Source organism: Rissa tridactyla, chromosome 3 (genome assembly GCF_028500815.1).
Source record: "Rissa tridactyla isolate bRisTri1 chromosome 3, bRisTri1.patW.cur.20221130, whole genome shotgun sequence".
In the NCBI taxonomy this organism is placed as follows: Eukaryota; Metazoa; Chordata; class Aves; order Charadriiformes; family Laridae; genus Rissa; species Rissa tridactyla.
Genome location: NC_071468.1, coordinates 48,859,751 through 48,876,732, shown reverse-complemented (window position 1 = coordinate 48,876,732; position 16,982 = coordinate 48,859,751). Strand labels below are relative to the sequence as shown.

Sequence of the window (16,982 nt, the reverse complement as noted above, 5' to 3'; positions counted from 1 at the left end):
GTATTAACAGCCCTAAAGCGGGATTTACTGAGTTGTGGGACCACAAACTTATTGTTTGAACTTACTCCAACAAAAAGGCAGGGAGCTACCGGGTGGCAGTTTTTACCAGGTTTCAGAATGCTCATACCCAGAGAAGTTTTCTAGTTAGGAACAATTTCCTCTGCCACAAAAAAAACCACCCTCAAAATTCCTATCTAACCATAAAGCCCAACCCAATACAGAAAATCCACGGATTAAAGTTTCATATGTAACTTTTGACACACTCCGCCAAATGAAACCTTTTGTGTAAACGAGAAAAAGAATCCTTTTGTGGTGTAGAAAGTCAACAAGGCATAAATCACCATTTTGTTTGTTCTGTTGCTAGACATGCTGAACAAGAAACCACCACCAGACCCGTGAAATTCTCCCATTAATCCTACCAGAGTGATTAGGACCAATACTCATGTGACCATGAAAAAACTCTTAAATGTATTTCACTGACTGAATTGTAATATTTTCCTAGTTGCAGTAGGACGGTGTTATGCATTAGCTTGAATACTTGAATTAAATGACTTTACCTAACTTTTACTTTTCTCTACCTCATATTCCAAAAATGATTTGGAAATAGAGTGGTTTAAAAACAGAATGTAGTTTCCAAAGAATAGAAGGCACTGGCTAAAAGTTTAGTCTTTCAATACTTCTGTTTGCTAATGAATCCTTGGAGTAAACAAGCACTCTTTTACCCACAGTTTCTGCAAAGCACTTGCCTTTTGTTTCAGACCCAGTACACTGGGCTGAATGAGGGACTGCCTACATCTCCTAGGCCAGGAATGTATTCAGATTGGGCACTGAAACAGGAGGATAATACCTGCTCTTTGGTAAACTCAGGGCGAACTTCATCTCAGCTTCCAGACTGCTGTGCTCAGAGGAAAGAATTAGGACTGCTTGTCTGAACACACACACACAAAAAAATCACTTCATCAGTTTAGCTACAGATTCAAAGCTTCACATAGGTGCCCTCAAATGCATTCAAAACACATTATGTATACATGAATATACATTTTAAATTGAGTGTCTTGTGAAAAAATTGCATCAATTTAAGTGAGTCAGTTAAACGCTACCCTGTCCTCAATACAAATACTGTTTTTAAATTCACTCATTTAGAAGCAGGTGCTGAAGCAGGTTTCCTGAGGTAGAGGCTGAAAGGACTGAGCTATGGCAACCCCCTGAAAAATAAAAAAAGAACCCCTCTGCACAGCGATCATGAAAACACAGACCTGTTTCACCAAAGAAAGCTCCTCTGCATTCATGTCGCAACTTTAGAGTTCAGAATAATTTTCTTTTGACATCAAAGTCAGACACGCACAATTTTCAGAAGTACATTAAATAGTATTTATTGAGTTTGCAATTTCAGGGGCAAAGCTATAATCTCCGTCCCAGCTATTCACACACTGTGGCACCGAGCCCTCACGTTCTTTCCCCCATTCAAAAAATGAACAGTAACATGGGCGATCATAAACAGGGGGTTTGAAAAAAAATCCCTTATACTCTCAATTTTGAAAACAGGAAACAAGCTGCTCCTTCTCATGCACAAATACATCCGCCTTCTTGATTAAACATAGCGTGTTTTTACAGAAGAACAGACTTGTCCTCCTGATGTTTGGGAGAAGGTATGGGATGGCTGATCTGAAAGGAAGTAAAACTATGGAGAGCACCGAGAGCTCTTCCATATGAGCGCAGTGACAGCTGGATGGTTAACGCAGACTTCAGCCTGCAAAGAATTCCTCACAAGAGGGAAGGATGCTACCAAACAGCCAGTTGGGAAGAGCCCCTCTTCTTGGGAAGCCTTCGTGTCTGGGACTGATTCTGTGGGTACGTATGGTCAACAAACCATCAAGAGCTTGCCTGTAAAATCTTACGGCCGAGGTTGTTTTCATTTTCACCATGGTGATCCTTCTGCATAGTAAAAAAAGGCATCACACAATATACACAGATCCATATTTACAGAATAAATGGCAAAAGAGGAAATTACATACAGTGACATTTATGTCCAGGCATTAACAAACAAGATCCCTTGTCTTGATTCAGGGGTTATTCACAGTTCGTTTAAGCAAGTCCTTTTCTCTGCACGTGGGTTCTCTTGTTTTGCAAGTGAGAGCCAGCAGGATGTCTCGCTGTAAGAAACGGATGCTTGCTCTCCCTTAAACCATGGTCATGACTTTCAGAGAGGCAGGTTGGAATCTCCTAATCTTCTTCTTTAGCGCCTTTGAAGCTTTGATGCGACAGATTTTGGGTACTGGGGGAAGTGGCTTGGAAGAGGCCTGGACAGTCCCCGACTGTCTGACCGAACCTTCAGGCCAAATCAGTTCACTTTCATCCCCCTCATCGTAGTCAAAGGCAAGGCTGCTACTGTTACTGCTGCCATCCGAATCGCTTTCGCTGGACTCACTGTCCCCGAAACGGTTAGTGGTGAAATCGCTGACCTCCCCTTCGCTGGTCTCTGCGATGGTGGAGTGAAAGAGGGAAGCACACTCTGCGGAGTACTCGGAGTGGTCTGACTCGCTTTTGGCATAGCCTCCGTGGCGCTGGCTCTTGGAGCGAGCCCTCATGCTGACAGTGCGCAGGACACCAGCTCTCCTTGCTGGCTGCTTTGGCACTCCCAGGCCAAAGCTACTAGAGAGGCTGGCCAGGTGGGCCTTGGCAGAGATCTCCACTGTGGACTGCCACTTGCGCTGCTTCTTCTTGTTGGCTGTGTCTATGCAAGCTGCTTCGAGGGAATGCAGCGCGTTGGCAGAGGCTCTGTAGAGCTCTGGCCTGGATGATACGTCGGGGAGCCTGACCTGCACAGGGAACAGGCTAGACTCCGAGCACGACCTGCCAGTCACATCACCCGAATACGAAGGTCTCCGCACAAGGCTCTTTGCTCCGTGCGGTCTTTGGGACTGATTCCACTCAGCCGGCAGCCTGGCAGCCCCGTGGGACCCTCTGGCCTTCTCCATGCAAAAGGCTTGCTTCCCAGGCCGTAGCACCTTTTCGCTGTTCCTCCTCTTTATCTTCACTGCCTTTGTTTTGGAGCTGGCAAACTTGACCCGGACTTGGTGGGATTCTGCAGGGACAAACTGAGCATGAACGAACTCACTCCGTGCCAGTCGCTCATGACCCCCGGCGTTAGGCAATTTGGCATTGCCACACTTTTTGAGGGGCAGCTTTCTGGGAGGGATGGCTTTAGCGTTCCAGGTGTCCAGGCTGGAGTCCTCCTGGCACAGCTGCGAGCAGGATGAACCTCGCTCCACGCTGCTCTCTGTGGTTTCTGACAGAGGAGAGCCCCTTGCTGCCGCCTTGGCAGGATAACAACTATTCACAGCTGATGGCTCTGTGTCAGGCCGGGTGGATGGCTGTTCTTCATTCACACTGTGCATGGTCTCCTGCTGCTTGGCACATTCCCCCTCCGGCACCTCTCTCTGCAGCTTCCCTTCAGCTTTGTTACTTTCCAGAGAACTCGCTTGTTTTTCCAGCTGGCTATTGCTGCTGTTAATTTTCACTCCACCGGCGGTGGGGGTTATAATGAGTCTCTGGTGCATTGTGGCTGGCTGGCTCTTTGTTGAAACCCACTCACTGGCATCAGCCCGATTGTTCCCTTTGCATCTCGTCAGCTGCAGTAATTTATTGATGTAACCCCCTGGCTTGGCCTCAGTGGTTGGCCTAGTCCTAATCAAGCTGGGACCTGTCGCACTAGGCACGGGTTTGTTGGGAGAAGTTTGGAGGTCTGCTTCTGGGCATGCCCCCACCAGGGAGAAAAGAGGACTTTGTAAAGCCACTGCATGAAGGGGGCTTGGGTAAGGATACACATCAATACCGTTCTTGGAGATCAAGTCGTTCTGGAATTTGGGGTCCATGTTGAGCAAGTGCATGTCTCCGGCACGGGACAGAGGCAACATGGATTTGGGATCTGTCTCTTTCTGAAATCTAGTGTCTGCTGGAATGAGTCTTTCCAAGTCACCTACACAGTGGATGAAAATAAATAACCTAATTAAATCACAGACAATTACATTCAAATTGGCTTATGCTAAAAGTGCTATCTCAGAGGGATGTGCTAGCTTTTCCTAAAATCTGTAGCATGAACGAAGACGACAGTTTCAGTCCTTCAAGATCACTGAATTACTTCAAGGCTTTTATTCACCTGAGCATAACGGAGATCAGAATGCCTTTTAATGCCAATAATAAAACTCGTAGCTTTGCAGGAAATTTAAACTGTCCTACTTGGATGAAAATAAATCCGTGCATATATAAAAATGCCCTAGAATCTCACAGACTAACAGGAACCCAACCAACTAAGCAAAAATAAGGGATTATTTTTATTTCTTAGCAGAGATAAAAAGTGAATCCAACAACCAGAAAGCCTCAAGCTGAATGTCATGTAAATTATCCAATACAACAGATACAATTTTTGAACACTTTTATCCCCAGGACAGGATAAAGACTTCCTCTGGATACATGACTATAACTCAGAAATTCCTGATATTTCCAGTATGCAGAGTCAATAGAATTTTTTTTTTTTTTAAAGTGGTTAAATTTGAATTCCAGCTTTTCCTCCAACCCTTTTATATCATGTGTCTTGGAAAAACCTATATTACTCAACCAGCTGCTTTAAGACGACTTACGCAGACACTAGATTATAGTGTTTCTTAACCTCTTAAATGCTGGAAGCTGCAGTTGTTTATTCTTTTGCATTTTGCTTTAGTAAGGCATTAGTAAACGGAAGCACTCAACGCACACAGGAGAGCCATTAAAACTCACATGTCCCATAGGCCAGAGTGACGTGATTCTAATTTTCCTTAACCCCAAATCCAATGAAAACTCCTCACTGGATCTCTCATTTCATTTGATAAGAACATTACCAGTCTCATGTCTTTCTCCAGTAAGTAACTTCTTAGAGTATTTAATTCCAGAAATAAATATTCAGAGGTTTTATTAAAAGGCAGAAAATCAGGAATGCCATGATTCTATGTGTGGGTTTTTTAAGTCAACCTGAGGGATGTAGAATAACGGACTAAAGAACCTTTCCTTCGAAAAGAAAATATCTAAGGGTAACTACTCAGGTAGGTGGGAGGCTCAGTCCCTAAGATGGCATTTATGGACACCACTTCAGATCTCTTAAACTTTGCAGTACTGTCAAGGCTGCTGTAAATTATACTTGACTGCTGCACCTTCCTCTCTGGAGCATCTCCTGTGTGCTGGGAGGACAGGATGTGTTCTTGTGTGAAGCAAGCCTGTTCCATCCAGACAAGTCATCCAATAGAGCGCTATGGTGCTGTGTTACCTCTGGTACCAAGAGTACTGGAACCATCTGCAGTTAGCTTGTATTTCTCTGTACAACAGTGAAGACTTCGGTGCCAACAAATCCTCAGCTAACTGATTTCCTGGCTGCTTCATAGCACCAGGAAACCCAACCATCAAATCCAAACATATATTTCACTTACAGTGACTATTTCTGTCCTGTGACAGGAAGCTTTTGAAAGACTTCAAAATTCGGCGTTGTCTGCAGGGCCCTAACTAAGTCACTTACAGACCTGCTACAGCAAAGGTTAGGATGATGATTTCTCAAATAACATATTTTCATAATGAAAATTATTCAGGAAATTGTTGGCAGTGTGTAGTAGTGCTGTCTATCGCAGACAAACCAGGAAGGTGTCAAAAGAATGTTGTGCTTGCAGTGTCTCAGCAAGCTATCTGCTTGCCACTGAAAGAAAAGACCATCGGTTTGTACCTGCAGTTACGTGTGGGGACAAGCTAAGGAGAGGAAAAGAGAAATCTCTTCCCCTCTCCAAATAATGCTTTCCTGAAGTAACACCTTGCCTCACTTGCTGCAATGTGGTCAACTTTGCGAGAACCGTGTCTTCAAGCCTACACCACTACTACCCCACTACTTAACATTTCTCACACTGAAGGAAGTAAGGCGTTGTAGCCAAGAAGGTGGTGGTGGTGGAAAAAGGAAGGAGGGCTGAAGGAGGTTTGTAGCCTCACTCCCGCACCCCTCTTTAACATCAGCTATCCCTTTTTCTGCTCTGTCCCTTTCTGTCTCCATATCCAAAAAGACATAAAGACCCTGGGGTCTTGGCGAAATGTTGCAAGGCAGGAAACTTTCTGATAGAACAAGAAGGCTGTAAGCTGAACATGGAAGCCACGGATCATTAAGCTCAGCTCCACCCTCAGCCTCTAAGAAGCCTTGAGAAGACTTTGCTTTTATGCTATAATTTGTCACCATTGCTTCAGGTGTGCCTGCACAGACAGGTACAGAACACATGCTTTGCTTCTGCTCCAAGCAAGGCAGAAATGAGCTAGCTGAGGTCAAGAAGCTGTGGGAACGAATCCAGAGTGACACGGTACTGAAATTATGTTCCCTATGGCTTCCTTGTTTCTATACTGGAACTGTCACACATCTGACTGTCACCATATGAACTGCACTAACACAAGGTTGCTCCGAGGCCATGGAAGGACTCAAAATAAGAAGTGATATGATATCACTTCACAGATGGGTAAACAAGAGATTTGGAATATTAATGGACTTGTCCATTTTATCTAAAGATATGATGCAAATTCCTGGTTGATCCGCTATTAGGCTCATGACTGGTTCCTAGATAGTCAATTAACCTTTAGTGTCTGTTATCCCTAACTGTACATAATAAATTATGAAAAAGAGTATCATCTGAGTCCATATTAATTTGAATAAATAGGACAAGGTATATGTAAGTATTATCATACTCATTTTACAACAGATAGATTGATAAAACAGGTACTATGTCTGAAAGTGTGTCTCCTTAGATTTCTGTAAATTTTTTCTCAGTAAAATGCATGACCTCTAATTCTGAATTCACCTAATATTTTTCATACATCCCTGCACCTTCACACAAGGTATTTAAAAAAGTACTGCAATTTTTCTGATTTCACTAGCAGGTAAATTAAAAAAGTATCTCAACATTCCTTACAATTTTCTCTCATGCACTTGAATTTTTTTCCATTTCTAAATGCATACATCCTTGTACTTGTTATTGTTTAAAAGCTTCTGAGTAAGGAGACAAGTGCAAGCTGGACAGTAAATGGTTTGGCTCTGTGGTTTCAATTAATTCTCACTTTGTGTATAGAAAATGAGTGCTATATATTAATTATACACCAGTATATTAGGTCCTAAAAGTAATAACCAGGATTCTGCCCTCTCTTAAATGATTATCCAGTTCTGCAGTTGATTACCTGTGGAAACTGGCCTCGGTCGGGACCTGGCAGGAGTCCCAGAAATGTCTGTGCTAGCTGTAATCCGACATCCATCGCTGACATAGGTTCCCTGCTGTTGGAAGCTGGCGGTGTGCACAGTAGTTTCATCTGCAGACTTGGGTCGGTAATCAAACACACTGAGCCTTGCTTTAGGGTGTTGAGAGCCAGGCAAGAGACTGGTGTGGGAGGAGGAAATGGACTCACTGTACACAGAGGTACAAGAATTGGAGAGTGAGCAAGAACCGCCGTCGCTCAGGTCATAGAAGCCTGCAGAGTTAAAATAAAGAGGAAGGTATTTCTTATTTACTATAACTAAACATGCTCTGTAGAAGATAGATGCAGAGAATAAAACAAATCTTCATTTGCTATATGCCCCAGGCCTAAATTTATGACCATGTATTTGGGTAACTTTAGCAGAGGTATACTCTAATTCAACCACCTTTTATTGGGCTTCTGCATGTTTACTTAGGCCCTGAGCCAGCTTGGCATGCACACACATGCTTAATTCTGAGGGTGGGATGGCGTGAAGTGCAGCACCATCACACCCAGTTCTTCACTGGAGAACGTCTTTGTGGACTATTATGCAACTGGTGTAAAACAGTGCCATCTTATGCTGTTGTAACTTGTGCTAGGTGCATACAAGCACAGCTTGGATGGGAAAGTAGAGTAAAACTAGCCTGTGATCAGAGCTGCCAAGTCTATGATAGCTGGGATGTCTAAGGGCAGAGAACTGAGGCTATCTTCCCTTTCCAGGTCTTGCGATCACTGCCAATTAATTTTGGAAGTATTAAAAAAGGCTCTGTATAAATTCAAGATCGGACTTTTTATTATTCCTCTCTATACAAAGCAAACAAAAGGAGGCTGTTTCCTTTTGAACAGTGTGCATGTGCCTAAGTGCACAACTCCTGAGCTTAAACACTCACAGAACCTTGCACTTTTTATAGGCACTTCTAAGTACCAGGCTGCAAATCTGCATGCTGTAAATAAAAAAAAACTCTTTCCCTGTCTCACTGGAGACTTAAGACTTTTCAAAATTGTGTTTAAATAGAAGTATTCCCATTGTCTCAGACTAGATAACAGAAACTGGTTTTAACAGACATCCTAGCTATGAAAGTCTGTAGTACAGTGCTCTGTGAATCAGATCAGAAACCTGAAACTCAATCTCTCTGTCTATGAGATCTTCAGTCAGCAAACTGTTGAGGTTGTTTTTCTCAGCGTCTTTATTAGTAGAGGTATTTCATTTTTATATAAACGATCAAACATTCATTTGGCCAGAGCACTGCAGTGGTAGCAATCTTCAAAGCTTTAGTGAGGTTCAGGACCCTTCTCAGATTCAAGCAGAGCATTGACATAGATGCTGGTCTCCTTCGCTTCTAATAACTATTCTAGCCACTTTGTCAATGGTCATTCTGCACTGGAGAAGGCAATTAACAAATAAATCCGTCTCTTCTTCCTTCCATTTGTGGCTAAAATATCCAATTTAAAATAAAAAAACTTCCAGGAAAAAATACTGCTTGAGTAAATAAGCATTTTCCAATTGAATCAATTTTGCAGGAAAATTCCCACCAGCTCTGTGCCAGATGACACCTCTCCACCTCAGCCTGTTTCTGACCAAATAATACGGAGAGTTTTGCTTAGCAGTTCTTCAGTTCTCCTAGCACCTGGGAATAAACAATCAAGTGCACATTACCTGAGCTGGGCCGGCTGTCACTATCCAAGTATTCACTGGAGGTCTTACTGACGTCCAATTTCAGCTCACTTATTCGCTGGTCTAGCTGATCCAGGTGGCTTTTCAAGCCGACATCCTGTCTCCTCAAACGAGACTAATTCACAAGTTGAGGGAAGGAGGAGGAAATGAAGAATAATCACAGTTAGAATCACAGCGGCAATGCATGAATTCAGGCCATCTGTGCTGGACAGATTCTGCTCTCCTGAAATGTTTTGCTTTGTTAGGGACTGTTGCAATTGGCTCTCTGTAACAAGGCTGATATAATAGACAAGTACAAAACATTCTGTTTCTCAGTATTTAGTGTCTTCTGCCCAGCCGAATGTGTTCTCAAAACTTTTCATACTGAATATACTCATTTTAACCTTTGGGTTTTTTGTTACACCTATGGCAGGAACTATATCTCTAAAGAGGATGGCAGTCTTAACTAATATATTAACTGCTGTATGTAAACGTATCCCATTGCCACACAAAGTAAAGGCAGCACACTCATTTCTGCAAACCCCTTGGATTTGATGACACCTCTTTAGAGTTGAAAGGGTACACTGCACAAATTGTGACATCTATTTAGCTGAAAGTTTTCCTTGCATGTCTTGTGGCTAGATATTTCCACACATTTTATGGAAGGAGAAGGTGGCATTTGCATTCTGCTGTGAAAATGACTGTATTAAAAATAAATGGTGTCTCAAGCTTGTGAATAATCCTTGAGAGGCCAGCAACACGGTCCTGTGCCTACTGCAATCACTGCCCAAGCTGATCTGAGGTAACAGCTCCCATAGTTGCTCCCCAAGCATTTATGCCATCAGCTTAGCGAGGCAGATGGCCAGGCGTTAGGTAACAGCCAAAGAACCACAGTTGGTTTCTGTCACAAACTTCTCACATGACACTTAGCAAATTATCTAGGCGCAGTCACTATTTAGGCAGCTTCTAATTATATCGCACCTGACCATGCATCCAACAGTACTTTACAGAAAGGTGGTCTCTTGAAGTTGGTTGTAAAGTTGTGCTCACAGCCCCTGAGGGGCCAGGTTTTCTTTCAGTTATGGCAAGAAAAACATGACTTTATATCTACGTTTCAGGTTTAAAAATACAAGTGGCAGTTCTAGCAGCATTTCCACCTCCAAATATGAAAGAAATATAATCTAGGTCCCTCGAACTAATTAAAGTATCTGCAAAATTAAATGACATGCAGAAAATCAAAATCAGTATGTACACATTTTTTACTCCAATTTCCTTGTGTTTGGATCATTCAGCTTTTAATATTTGCATTTTTAGGTTATAAACACTAAAAGCCAGGAAACCTAAGATTCTAAGGTAATCGCTAAATGATTAGAAACTGGGATTCAAGGAAAAGAGAAAAAAGACAGATGTCCTGAGTCCCACAAGACAACTGTTACATCTGGTGATGCTGCTGAGAAGAAATAAAAGGTATTTCTAGCACACTTTTATAGAGAACTGGGGGAACATATAAGACACAAGAAATAAAGACCCTTTTTGTTACTGTCACACATCTAGAAAGGTTTAAGCTCAAGAGGCTTATTACTGCTTCCTAGGAAAACTCATGGCTATTTTCCCTCTTCCCCTTACACATAAACAAAAAGGAAGGGAAGAACTGGATAATAAAGGAGATTTTCTATCCCATCTGAATGATGAATGTATGACCACTTCAGTACTTCCTTATTTTCCTTTACGGTAAAAAAGCAAAAACATGCCATGCCTCCTTCAATCCCACCTACTCAGGAAATCACAAAGTTTTGTTTTCACGGCTGGAATTAATTGCTTAATGATTAATGTTTTGCCAGCCAATCCCTCAGCCTGTGGTTTCTGATTAATGACAGAGAGGCCACAAGGCTCTCAGGTATTCAAAGATTATTTATTATACCTCCAGGTTCTGTCTGTGCTTTCACAGCATTTTAAACAACACACATGATTTACATCATCATTTTTAACCCTTTTATGGTGTCTCACACCATTGGGTTTTCGTGTTTCTGGCAGACTGCGTAGCTTTGATCTGCCAGTTAACTCCTTCTGCACTCCAAGAGGAGAGGCATTCCTTAAACCATTTGGATAAGGACGACTTTTCTGGTGTGTTTGCTTGAGGTTGTTATTGCTCTAATAACCGCGCTAAGCAGCACCCAGAACAATAAACCCTAAACACACTCCTTCTCAATTCACAACATGAATTTTAGATGAGACAAAACCTTGTAGGTGAAACCATCTGTTTGCTTTGGGCAATGCAGCTGTGAAGACTTCTGTACACTGCACAACGCAGGACCAGACTTTCCAAATCAACTTGTACTATCGATGGCCTACAGTTTTGGGGAGCCAAATCTGGGATATCGTCACACCACTCATTTTTCAGAAGAACACTCTCTGAAAAGCAGGTGCCTTTAAGTCAACGTACACTTGCATCCCAAATCAAGGCACGAAAAACCACTGGTCATACTTGACTATTCTTCTCAACTATTAATCTCTACAATTAAAAGCGGGTTTTACATTTATTGGTTGTAGATTAGGACCTGATCATTTTATTAATTCAACTGTAGTTTGGAATGGATAAGAGATAGCATTAATCTTATCTAGTTTTGCACATTTGAAATCTATTCACCTTTGGGTCTTTTTGTAACTGATAGTGCAAAGCAGCCAGTTTCAGAGGAAAATTAATTTCACCTATCCCAGACCCTTATTCTAGAACGAGGTGAATTCCTTCTGGAAGCACCTCTTTCTCTTAGTTGATAAAACCTTAAAGTTAGTTTAATATTAAAAAAATAATAATAAAACCCCTGGTTAAAAGATGTTTTCTTCTATCTAAAACTATCTAAAGCTGAAAAAAATCTGTGCAAAATGCAGGGTACCAAGTGTGGGTTGTTTGTTTTTTTTTTCTCTTCAGTATAATGTGTACCTTCTCACATTTTTCTAATATCATAAGCCACCTGAAAGCTTGCAAGACAAAATCATTGGATTCAAATCAAATCAACCAATTTTTATAAATATGTTCTCTGAGGAAATAGCTGAGAAAACACTGGATCTTCCTTGCACTGGATGCTGCAAAGTAGATGCTCATCTACTTTGACAGAAAAAGTGTCATAGATTTCTTTCTTTGTATCAGCCAGAATTTGCAGCTCTTCTTTTTCTTTTAAGTCATCATGATACAGTTTGGACAAGAGACTAATTTAGCACCCTTCGGATGACTGACAGCAGATGGCATCACTTAACTCTGCTTCGCTTCTGGTACAGAGAGTTGATCCTATCTGCAGCGTAGTAACTTGCAGCTGCCATAAGAGCCCCTGGCCGCCAAGAAGAGCCTGGCCAGGACAAAAAGTGACATGATTGCTAGGGGTAGCAGAAAGCCTGCAGCCTATGCCAGGCTGTTGGAAAGGCCGACTGCTGGCTGTCACTGGTACCTGTTGCTGGGGAAGAGACTGGGATGCTGGAGTGGCACCCACACGTGGTCCTTACGGCATTTGATGGCTCTGCTCTACCCACTCCTGCTAGTGGCCCTTGACTCCTTAAGGGTACTGCCTCTGCTCTTCTGTTTCTCACTTTACCATTATAGGAGAAGCCTGCTTGACTCTATCTGCCTCGTTTCCAGTGCTGAGATGCCTTGAGCGAGCTCCGGCTGATACAACTTCCCCATTTTACATTGCAAGGACCAAAATTTTTACGAATTAAACCACGCTGAAGCCCAGGGCTACAGCCCTACTTGAAGTTGGATCAAGATACGCTGCAAGGCAACGCTACATTTACATTGTTAATGAGTTTCTCAATCTGAAAGCTTATAGAGCAGCGATCACATACTGTAACGTCCATGGGCCAAGAACAACAACAATGAAGACGTAACACTCCCTGAGCAATGCTGTGCTTTGCATTTTCTGTTGTTTTTAGTTTTAACTTAATTTCCTGTGATCGTGAACAGAATTTGTGAGGGGGTTGAGTGCAATACGCTGCTCATAAGCCACCGAGAAAACAGTTTTCAGCCTGTGGTCACCAAATTCCTAGGATCTGTGGACTACTTCTAACAGGACTGTGAAAAGCCAATTTTTGAGATATGCACCTCTACTCAAATCCATGTCTGCAATTTGCAGGGGAAAGAAACAATAAAGGCACCAGGTACGCCAGTCTGAAAAGCTTCCAACAGCCATGGGTCAACTGGAAGAGTTTTGTATCACTACTTTAAGCATTCGCACAAGTGCATTTTTGCTGAAGAACCTGCCCCTGGATTTATGTAGTCATCCCTCTCAAGCTTTATGAACACGTCCCTCCCCAGCATCCCCAGAAGACATGTTTCCCATAATTGCACTGGCACCTACTGGCGAAATCAGTCCCTCTCCAGTGGTGTGCTGAGTTACTACCATTCTCCAGACTCCTGCATTTCTAAGGGCAGAAATTTAAGGCCCAGTTTCTTCCATTTTAATGGCTAGTTTCTCCCATGTCCTTGGAAAGCCTCGTAAGGTGACAATAAAGTCCTGATAAGCTAGTCTTCTACTTTCATAGTTTATTTGAAAAATATATAAACAAATGAGTAATAAAAGCACAACAGCTGACATGAAAAAAAGAACAGTCACTATGGTCAGAGTTCATTGGGTGTTTCTGTGTTAACCCAGTGGCCCCAGACAGGCAATAAATGACTTCAATTCTCTCATTTAGTTTTTAAAAAAAAAAAAAAAAAAAAGAAATAAAATACAGCCCATAGTTAAAATTATCAATGACAGGTAATCAAGTGGTTGTCAGTCCACTTGACCTCCATTTTTTACTTTAATCAAGATATGCCTGCTGCTGTGTTTCCACACGTGGTGGCGAGGTTTCCCTGAAGGTTAAAGCCAATTTTATCCCGAGATGCTGCCTGATAAAGCTGCCCATGGGGAGTGAATAACCATGCTGTTTTCACACCTGATTGATAACTGATGGCCAAGCAGGGCCAGTACAGGCAGGGAAAGGCCTCTGAATTAAGTCTCAGTTTACTGAAGTGTGTAATTGCTCGTACTAGAGATTAAAGCCCTTTACCCTTTGATTGTTGTCGCACCTATGAAACTCGTTCCAGTTGCAACTCAGAATTTTTTTTTTCCTTTCACAAAAAGAAAAAAAAAGAACAAAAAACATGCAAGCGGCAAGCATAACACTTCAAATACAGCGCCTGGCATTCGGTTGTTCTTCTCTTTGGATCACACAATCTGTGGCAAGAACAAAGCACTCCCGGCCCACGAACCCCCTCCTGGGGGTCTGACTCCCACCAGCACACGACTGTGTGGACACACGCTCCCAAACCCCACAGCGCTCGGTGTGTTTGTGCCTATCTCACTCCGTGCGTCTTTTGATCTCCCGTTCAAAGGGCTGCTGCAATTAAGGGCCGGGTGCTCACAGGCGCGATACACGCATTGCCCAAGTCCATCACCTCCCGCTCCGCGGCCCCGATGAATGAGCGGCACCGGGTAACAACTTCTCCCCGGAGCTCCTGCGGGCTCTGAGCCCTCCATCAGCCCGACGCCCGCCGGGCCGCAGCGCACGCCCTCAGGTGAGCCCCGCCTGAGGAGAAGAAGCGACCGTTATAACGGCTGCCACGGGGACTGGTGCGGCCGCCCCAGCCGACACCCCCTGGTCCCCGCCGCCCGCACCTGCCCGCCGGGGGGAACGGCCGCTGGCGGAGCGGGAGGAGCGGCGGGGGCCACGGCTGCAGCGCCCTTGCCCGCCCTCGGCCCCCGGGTATACGGCAGCCTGGTGCGGGGCTGCCCGGCGGCGTTTCCCCTCCGCCCGCCCTCAGCACCGCAGGACCCCCGCAGGCGGGAAGCGGGACCCGGAACAGCGGGGCGCCCCGTCCCGTCCCTTACCAGCTGCTCCTTCAGGGCGGTGAGGGTGGCCTCCAGCCGGTGCTCCTTGCTGTGGGCGGACAGGGGCTGCTCTCCTCCGCCCGCCGCCGGCCGCTGCGGCATGGCCAGGGCGGCCCGCACCAGCTCCCGCTGCTTCTCCCGCAGCACCTGGAGCTCCTGGAGGCCGGCCAGGGCCGCCTGCAGCCTCTCGCCCACCCGGCCGCGATCCCAGCCGCCCGCCCGCGGGGCGCCCAGCAGCATCGTCAAGGCTGGGCCGCGACACCGGCCATGGCAGTGGGGCGGCGGGGAGGCGGCGAGGCTGCTCCCGCTCCGGGCCGTGCCTGCGGCGAGGGACGGCCCGCCCCGCTCCGCTGCTGGCACCGGAGCGAGTGAAGCGGGGCCGCGGCGGCTCCTGCGGTTTTGGAGGAGAGGTGGGGACGGGGGAGGGAGAAAGGGAGGGAGGGAAAGGAAGAGGGCTGCGGCTCCGGGCAGCGCCGGGGCCACCTCTCGGGGTGGAGAGGAACCAGTGCCCGTGCGCTCCCTCCGCCCCGTGCGGGGGCGGCTCCCGCCTGCCCCTGTCCCGGGGGCTGCCCTCGTCTCGTCCCCCGCCCCGGTGGCGGGGAAGGACGGGGTGCCTGTGCCCGCCCTCCCCCGGCAGAGACGGCGGCTGGCGGGGCAGCGGCGGGGCGGGAGCGCCCGTCCCGACCGGGAGCGAGCTGCGGGGATGCTGCAGTGACAGGAGCCGAGCCCAGCCCGTGGTCGTGCTGCAGCCGCCTGCAAAGGAGAATGGTACGGAGATGGCGGTGTGGGGAGCGCTCGCAGGTATAACATCTCCCTCACAAAGCTCTGGTACTTGTAACTCCATCCCTTCTCCTCTTTGCTGGTGTTCCCTGCCAGGCACGGCCCTGGCATTCCTCATCTCGCTGTCCAGAAACAAACCCAACGGATCTAATCGCAGAAGTTTGTTTTCTTGTACTGAATTGTTGATTGTCACTTTGGAAGCAAGGCAGAGGCCTTTTTTTTGTGAGGTCAAGGTGTGGCTCGGCCCCCCAGAAAGTCATTTGAAGGGCTCCGGATTTACTTTAAATGGGACCTGAAGACACAGTTGGTCATGGAAATCCAAGACTACAGTGCTGGTCCTACCAAGAAATGCTTATGTTCAAAGCTCCCAAGACAGGCAGCTGCAGCATTTTAGGAGGTAGTTGGCTTGCAGGCAGCAAAGCCAGTACGTTGGGTCTGTTGTGATGTGGAAGGGAGAAGCCACCGTGATACCATACCAAGAGTCTGGTGAACACAGTGGAGACCGTGCTACAGGAGACTAATTTTCTGATGCGTATACTGAAATAGGAAGCGTTTGGATCCCACAGATCCTGAGATTGATGTGTGCCACACTTAAGAAATTGAAATCATTTCAGGAAGGGTATATGATTCTCCATGAAGCAGTGAGCACACACACAACCCATCTGTCTGTGGTTATCTTCTGTTCACCCTGTGGTGTATCTTTAAAAGCTAGCATACTTTAATTTGAATGCCACTTGATGCTGGGATACATGAGTTGGGTGAGAAGGAACCAGTTGCTCTGTCATCTGTTCTTCGAGAAGCCTTCTTTCAACACCATGTGTGGGTGGCCGTTTCTGTCGCTGAGACTGCAGCCAGCCTAGCTTTTCCTGTAGCAGTCCCTAGCTGTAGGAATGTCAAAAGCAGTAGAGAAATGTCAAATACAGCTCCTGCTGTGTGTGTGTGTGTGCAAATTATTCATGTGTGTTTTCACCAAGCCCTGTGCAACACGTTATTTGGTAGTCCCAGTAGGACCAAGACTTGCTTTCACCATGTCACTTTCAACAGTTTTCACGTAGCTTGAAGATTTGAGAACAATATTTACCCTGCAAAGTTGAATAATGTCATACGAGGTCCAGAGAGGTTCTATTCTGACAAGTCATGCAAAAATATTCACAAATGTCTCCAGCTGCAGATGGAACTGCAGGAACAGGAATGACTGACAGTCACAGCACTACAGCGCTTAGTTAAAGTGTGTATGAAGTACGACATATATGACATCATCTAAGGCATATTTTGGTTTGTTTGTATGGTTTTTTTCTTTAATGAATATGCCTCTGCTTTTCTTCCTTCCCCATTCATCTCGCTGAACTTCCCTGTGCAAACCAATGCCTCAGTGCCAGGATGGCTGAAATCTTCGTCTCCAA

General features: G+C 45.3%; 1 protein-coding gene across 1 annotated transcript; it reads right to left on the bottom strand.

The window, feature by feature from the left end:
• Positions 1-1,387: 1,387 nt before the first annotated feature.
• On the bottom strand, positions 1,388-15,690 carry DACT2 (dishevelled binding antagonist of beta catenin 2). The gene is given in 6 exon segments (XM_054194826.1): positions 1,388-3,979; positions 7,228-7,515; positions 8,939-9,071; positions 14,800-15,132; positions 15,134-15,291; positions 15,294-15,690. Coding segments are annotated over 6 exon segments (3,108 nt in total). The 3' UTR covers positions 1,388-2,180.
• Positions 15,691-16,982: the final 1,292 nt, after the last annotated feature.